The 7,184-nt window shown below is 40.1% G+C and overlaps 1 protein-coding gene across 1 annotated transcript in view; it reads left to right on the top strand.

Annotated features, from left to right (window-relative positions):
• Positions 1 to 7,127, top strand: part of LOC104964375 (interleukin-10 receptor subunit beta-like) — a 15,413-nt gene extending 8,286 nt beyond the window's left edge. The window contains exons 2-4 of the mRNA XM_010793128.1: positions 2,500 to 2,629; positions 3,550 to 3,740; positions 6,170 to 7,127. Of these exons, the coding sequence (XP_010791430.1) occupies positions 2,500 to 2,629; positions 3,550 to 3,740; positions 6,170 to 6,453 (605 nt within the window). The 3' untranslated portion in view covers positions 6,454 to 7,127. The remainder of the gene's footprint in view (positions 1 to 2,499; positions 2,630 to 3,549; positions 3,741 to 6,169) is intronic.
• The last annotated feature ends 57 nt before the right edge of the window (positions 7,128 to 7,184 follow it).

Genomic DNA, 7,184 nt, shown 5'->3' with positions numbered 1-7,184 from the left:
CACAATATTACAATTTCAATTGTATTCTTCATTTCACTTGTTTGTGTTTGCTCGCTTGCATGCCCTGCATAGCTATAATAAATACTTAAGTTGTTGGTCAAGACACTTTCCATCTGATGAAGGCAAATGCCTTCCCAGATGTAAAAAAGTAGAAAACATTACATGCAGTTATAACTGCCAAAACAAACATTATTTACGCTATTATGGCCCCTGTTGAAAATGTTCGTAATGTTAGTAAGTTGGTCGAAGGAATGCCTCCTCATCCAGAAGCTGACTGAGCAGACCCGAGCAGCCGAGTGCATCCGCGAAGCACACACAATGGCGACGTCAGAGTTCCCGTTAGCAAGCAAATCTAAATCTCTTCGGTCAAAATGTCCCGTCAAAATAATTTCCCTTTAGCGCAATACCGCTTCAGTTGCGCCACTTATGTGACAGACAAGAAGAGTGTGTGACAGACAAGAATAGTCAATTCTAATGTCTAACGCTTAATGTGGAGAAAGAGATGTGCTGTATGGGTTGATTGTGCGTTGATCTGTTGCTAATGCCTCGGGTTTCCGGTGGGCATGTAAACAAATGCATAATGCTGCACTATACTTTGTGGCCTCACCCAGTTGCATAGCGACACTTATTGTTTAGGTCACGGTGTCTTTTAATAAGCAGGTAGTCATATCATTAGCTAGAACTAGCTGGATCTGATCGATATGGACATAAACGCGAGTGAAGTCTAATCTGACGGGACAGAGAGATCAGCTGCTGCTGACGAGTCGACACGCAGCTCTGCATGATCACATGCAGCAGTGAGCGGAACAAAACACACACTTCAGGTTAGAATATCACACGTAGCTATTTTAATTACCTCTCAAACTACCTAAACTAGTTATAGATATGTTTAGTTTTACTGTCGGGTCACTCATTACTGGATCCGCGAGCTGCATGATACTGGTATAATAGATTGCCCAATCGGGCAACCAGCAGGTGAGGCTTCATTGCCCAATCGGGCAACCAGCAGGTGAGGCTTCATTGTCCAATCGGGCAACCAGCAGGTGAGGCTTCATTGCCCAATCGGGCAACCAGCAGGTGAGGCTTCATTGCCCGATCGGGCAACCAGCAGGTGAGGCTTCATTGCCCGAGCTAAATACTAGATGGCCCCGGGCCATCGGGCAGTCCTTAATGTCGAGCCCTGTATATAAGTAAAGCATTTTAGTTTTGATGTTAGTAGCAATATAATGTTAAATCAACTACAAAATGTTAAATAGCTTGAGTGACCTTTTTTAAATAATGATTGTTAAGAATGAATATTAACTGTTAGTGCTGCTTTCTGTACCTTTTATCTCTCTCACACAACACACACACACACACACACACACACACACACACAATCGCTTATATTAGTTTTTTATCAATACCGTAGATAGATAAGCACATTTCCATTTTTCACTATTCGAAGCCTCATATATCATTGTCCTCCTTGCCATGGTGTTCCATTGTTGCCCAAAACAAGTCAAACACATCAGTGGGACAAACTGTTGTGCAACATAACCATGAACACACACACACACTAGTTTATTAACCCTCGATACACACTTCACGGTTTGGTTTGTACGTTGGTGTTGGGAACATGGTTGCGTATTTATTTTTAGAAGAACATGAAAAATGGAATGTCCACGAGTATGGGGGTTATTCCCTATCTTTATTCAAGAGCGTGGTCTTTAAATTTGAGAGCATAATTGATTGATTTCACGTTCAGAATATGTATTTCTTTCCCTCAAACCCTGTCCTCGCACTCAAATAGTGCCTGCTTGCGCTTAGATTTGCTCTGCTTCTGCTCAAGCTTTACGCTTGCACTCAGATAAATTGCTGCTTGCACAGATTTCCTGTGTTCCAGCTTTAAACCTTCTCCTCTCACTCAGGCTGTTTCTGTGAGCTGGTCAAATGTCTGCTCTCAGATTTCTGCTCTGCGTGCTTGGATTTGTTGTGCAACAACCCTGCCAAAATGGGGGTAGTTTCACTAGTAGGTGGCTACTGAGTCTAACAGGATCAATCTCACGAATAACTAATGGAAAGAAAAAATAATTCCCTCATCAAATTTAGCAGAAGTGGCTTGATGTTGTTCTCAGCAGGGGACTTTGACAGAATATTTCTTCTGTCAGGAGCTCCAACAAGCCGTTTAGGACAGAGAGTGAATACACATACTTTACAGAGATGCTGTATGAGAAACCAATGTGAGTTTGGAACATTGAACAATGTAATTCTAGTAGACCTCAACAATGGAATTATGATCAGTAGAAATGGCCATGACATGGGACCTTTTAAAGAAAATGTTTAAATTGTAAGAATAATATCCTTCTCTTCTTACTATATGATGATACATTGAAAAGATTTGGGTCATATGATAAGCCAACTAATATTATATAATGAATACAAATGTCAAATGCAGTTATATTAATGTTTTAATCATTGACGTTTTGTTTATTCATGTGTTCTCCTCTCGTGTATTAGCCGGAGCACAGCTGCCCCCCCCACACAACTTGAACGTTATCTCCATGAACACCAACTACACCCTGATCTGGGACTGGGACCAAGGCTCTGCAGAGAGTTGCGCCGTCAACTTCACCACACACTATGTGGCGTAAGTCTCACACGCCACACATGCATGAGCAAGAGGAAGCAGGCACACTGAGTTTGTGATGAAAATATCCACTTTGAGTCAGAGTGATTAACCTGTGAGGCTTTACTTTGACATCATCTCCTCTAAGAGAACTCATCCTGTTTAAACATTTAGGTTATTAGAACCAAGATGGTAGTTTTAAAATAGTTTTGTTTTTTGTTAGTAAGATTGATGTTTTAAGGTGTTTCTTTGCTTCAGAAGTGATGTGACTCAAGTTTTCCACTATCTGGGGCCAGCAATATTGTGGACTAAACATTTCCCATTGGAGTCAGCTGACACTGCTGTGTGTAAGGCTGAGAGGCAGGATGTGACCATCAGAGAGTTCAGACACTGCCTTGGGCGTTAGAGCTAGGAAAGATGGTCATTTCATTTTGGATTTGACACTTTCCACAGGTTTGTTTTCCTGCTGATAATATCCTTTATGTGTAACACTGTAGTGGTTTTGTATGCGTTGATATTCTTTACAATGACCATCACAGCCTTACTGAGACTATAGTGTGTGTTTGAGAAATGAAGGAGAATCCACACCACAGAAAAAAACTACAAGTATTTCCTGGTAAACATCGGGAATACATTGGAGTATAGTCAGCAGGTTCTCATGCTTGAGTTGAGAATAAGAAAATAAAGTTAGTGCAAATTGTGGATGATGATCACATTTTAATTATCATTGATTCATTAGTATGTGCAATTTCCAAAATGTGTTTCATATGTGAGGTTCTTCTCTTGTGCAATGTTAGACATAAATACAGATTTACAATAGAATTGTGCAATTCCACAAAACATAAACTAGCTTATCGTTTGCTTCAATTCATTTTCAATTAAGGCTGTCTAGTTGTTTTCAGTTGAGAATGATACAAATGTTTTGTTTCTCTTCCCTTCAGGAAGTTCATGCTGAGGTCTAAGAAAAAGAGTCCGAACTGGAACACAGGGTGTGAGACGACGTCACATAGGTCATGTGACCTTACAAATAAGAATCTGTTCTACCTGGGCATCTACGTGTTTCGTGTGCGAGCCAGTGTGAACGGGACTGACTCTGATTGGGCGACGATGGATTTCTGCCCTGATGAAGAGGGTGAGAGAAACGATGAGGAGAAAAGGAGTGGGGGAGGGCAGGCGAGGGGCAGGGAGAGGGACAATCAGTCCTCCCTGTATACCAGTGGTGTATTGTAACTAAGTACATTTACTCAAGTACTGTGCTTGTGTAAAAACAAATCTAGGTATTTTCACATTATGCTGCTTTATAGTTTCACTCCAATACATTTATTTTACACATCAGGTTTATTTGCAGTTACTTCATAGTTAAATCAACACACAATATAATATATTATTATAGGTTAAGCTACCCAGTAGTATGTCAATTCATTCAAATAAACCCGCCATTTTGCATAATGAGTACTTTTACTTTTAGCCCTTACTATTTTTCAATGCTAATACTTTTTTCCTTTTACTTAAGTACAATTTTGAATGCAGTATATGATCTCAGGTGTAGCATCACAAACCATCAACAGTAAGAAAAACATGCTCTGACAGGATAGAGGAGGGTACGACCACAGAGTGATGTTCAGAGAGCTGTGGCTGACATGTGAGGAAAGGTAACCTCTGCATTGTGTTTTGAGAAAGCCGCTCTGAACTATCAAACCACAGTGAGAGACGTCAGTTAAGTTTATCTCCTTCACGTTTTACACAGCTTCACCAACCTTAGAAAATCACACAGGCAGACATAACTGGAGGTGCAGGTTCAAACTCACACTGCCATAGAGGAGCTCAGATTGAGTTGAGTCTCAAAATGATTAAATACTATGAAAGATGTATAGAAACCCACACAATAGTAAACAAGTTTTTTTGATGGCTCACGCTAAAAAAAAAACGCAGTAAGACTGTGGGCGTCTCCAAACTGACCTACTTGTAGTTCATGTAGGTCAGCAAGGCAACATGCAAAAAACTAAAGCTGAGGCAAGTAAAACATAGTTATAGGGTGTTGTGATTCATTGGTTCACTCTAAAGCTGGATCACAATGTGACACCAGCATCTGAACACATCCTGAAACAACCGTCATAGTTCAATTCAACCAGTGTATGACCTATTTCCTACTGAAATGCCAATAAGTTGCCTTGGGCTGTGTCATTTGAATTTGTCTGGCTCCGAAGAGTGCACAAGTCTCTTTATTTGTTTAATCGTCTAGAAAATGATCATTGTCAATCTAATCAATTATTAAAACAATCGTAATACAAAATGTTACAAAGTATTTTTAAAATATTCTTTTAAATGTTTATCCAAAGAAAGTCATAGAAGATGCATAAATTGTATATTTAGCTATATTTTAGAAGATGGTAAAGGGGCTGTATGTATAAAGCCCCTTTCAAGTAACCACCTGCCCATAGGAATGCATGCACTCACACACATTTGGCATTACAACTGGGAGCAAGTCATTGGGGCTCAGTATCTTGACTTCAGGGCCCAGGTATCGGCCTGACTCTTGATACTTCCTAAGCCACAGCCTTCCGATGCATATCACATTGAAACCCAAACCTCTTCAGCACCCGCCTCTTCTCCAACCAGTGAAATGCTTTATCTGGATCCAGTGCATTACACTATGGGAAAGGACTGGGGTCCTTAATGATCCTGATCTGACCGGGTGAAATAATATTAGGGAGGGATAGGGCTGAAACTGACTATTGTTTCGCTTATCAATGAATGTGTCAAACATAGGACTCGATACATGTTTTTGTTTGTAAGATGTTGGAGGAAATAGCAGCACAACTCTTAGTTCCCTGTTGATGTGTTCAAATGTCTGACCAACAGTCTAAAACACAAATATATTCAGATAAATGTTATATAAGAAAAAGAAAAGCAGCAGGTCCTCCCTTCAGAAACTGTACCCTACAAATGTGGTTTGGTAAAGCAACTATTAATTAGTTATCAAAATCATGGTAGTCCATATATTTGTTGTGACTAGGCCTGTCAATCAATTTCAATATTTAATCGCGATTGTTCGCATGTTGTCCATAGTTAACTCACGATTCACCCAGATTCATCGCAAATTATACTCATATTTTTTATCTGTTTTGAATTTACCTTTTTAATGGGATAATTAAATTAAAGACAAATTAAATTGAACTTAATTTAACTAACTTAAACTTAAGAACAATCTTGAGGTACAGCACTTCAGCTGAGTACTTACATTTCATGCTATTTTCTACTTCTACGCCACCACATTTTAGAAGCCAATACTGAACCACACTTATCTGGCAGCTTTATTTACTTAAAAGATTGAGATTATTAGCTAATATAAATGAAATAATGAAAAGATATTGATATGTAATTATTGGTTAAGAGATCCAGCAGCAGTATACAAAGTAGTGAAAATTAGCTCCATCTTCTTGTTCTTCTTCTGTGTACAGTTAATATAAATCTTCTTTTTGATGATGAAACACGATGTTAGTGCTATGGCAGCTGGAGAAATACAAAGCCCCTGAACTATCCATTCCTCTCTCCTGCTAGCTGCTCTGGGTCCTCCAAGCAAAGTGGCTCTGTCTCCTGAAGGCAGAAACCTGGACATTGTGATCTCGGACCCTCTGTCCAGCACCAACCGCTCCATGAGGGAGCATCATGAGGATCTGTACTTCCACATCCGGTACTGGGAACGCTCTGCAGACGGTCAGGTTAGGAGCTCACCTCACACCCCTCCGACAAATAGTTGGCCCAACCAGACTATATTTATTTGTAATACCAAAATAATTAGAATCCAAAAGTCCTCAAACTTCAACTTGTTGCTGTTGATGTAGCTGTTGATGTTGGGACCAGAAGCCTGTTGTTCTGTGAAGACTCTCATACAGTTTCAACCGTACAGATCTACAGACACATATTACAGCAGAAGAAAAAGCAACAGTATTCACACTTCCCATTTTCTGATCAGTCCCCAAAGACACCTGGTGAAACCTGAGGCTCACAGCGAGCCGCAGTGAGCACCTGCTCTCTGCTCCGTGCGTTCAGACGGTGTTGCTGTTTTTGGTTTCACTCGTGCCCTCTCTGTGGAGCAGGGGCTTCCTGTCTTTGCCATAAGGCAGTGAATGACAGAATAAGCGTCTGGCGCTTTGATGTCTTGCAAGCTGCTTGCATATGAAACTGGTTAGAAGATGAGGTGATTACGTCTTAAAATAACCCAGAGCTAAAGAGAATGCCAAAATGTTTGGATAAAGGCCACAGCATACGAGCTGCATGAGCTGCATAGAGACGATACACCGTATATTGCCATACAGTATGCCCTAAGGCAAACCAGTACTCTACTAGACATTTTATGAAGCTAAATAGGTGCATTATACAGGGTTCGTACGGGTGCTTGAAATCCTTGAAAATGCTTGAATTTTTACGAGGTGTTTTCATGACTTGAAAAGTGCTTGAATTTTGGGAATGGTGCTTGGATTTGAGATAAAGTGCTTGAAATTGTAAATGCTTTACTTTTACAATAAATTGCTGTCTGACTGAATAGTTCGCTTTTTAGATTAAAAGAAAATAA

Source organism: Notothenia coriiceps, unplaced genomic scaffold (assembly GCF_000735185.1).
Source record: "Notothenia coriiceps isolate Sejong01 unplaced genomic scaffold, NC01 NC01_scaffold00037219, whole genome shotgun sequence".
NCBI lineage: Eukaryota > Metazoa > Chordata > Actinopteri > Perciformes > Nototheniidae > Notothenia > Notothenia coriiceps.
The sequence above is the reverse complement of the archived record's forward strand: the minus strand, read 5'-3'. Positions and strand labels throughout refer to the sequence as shown.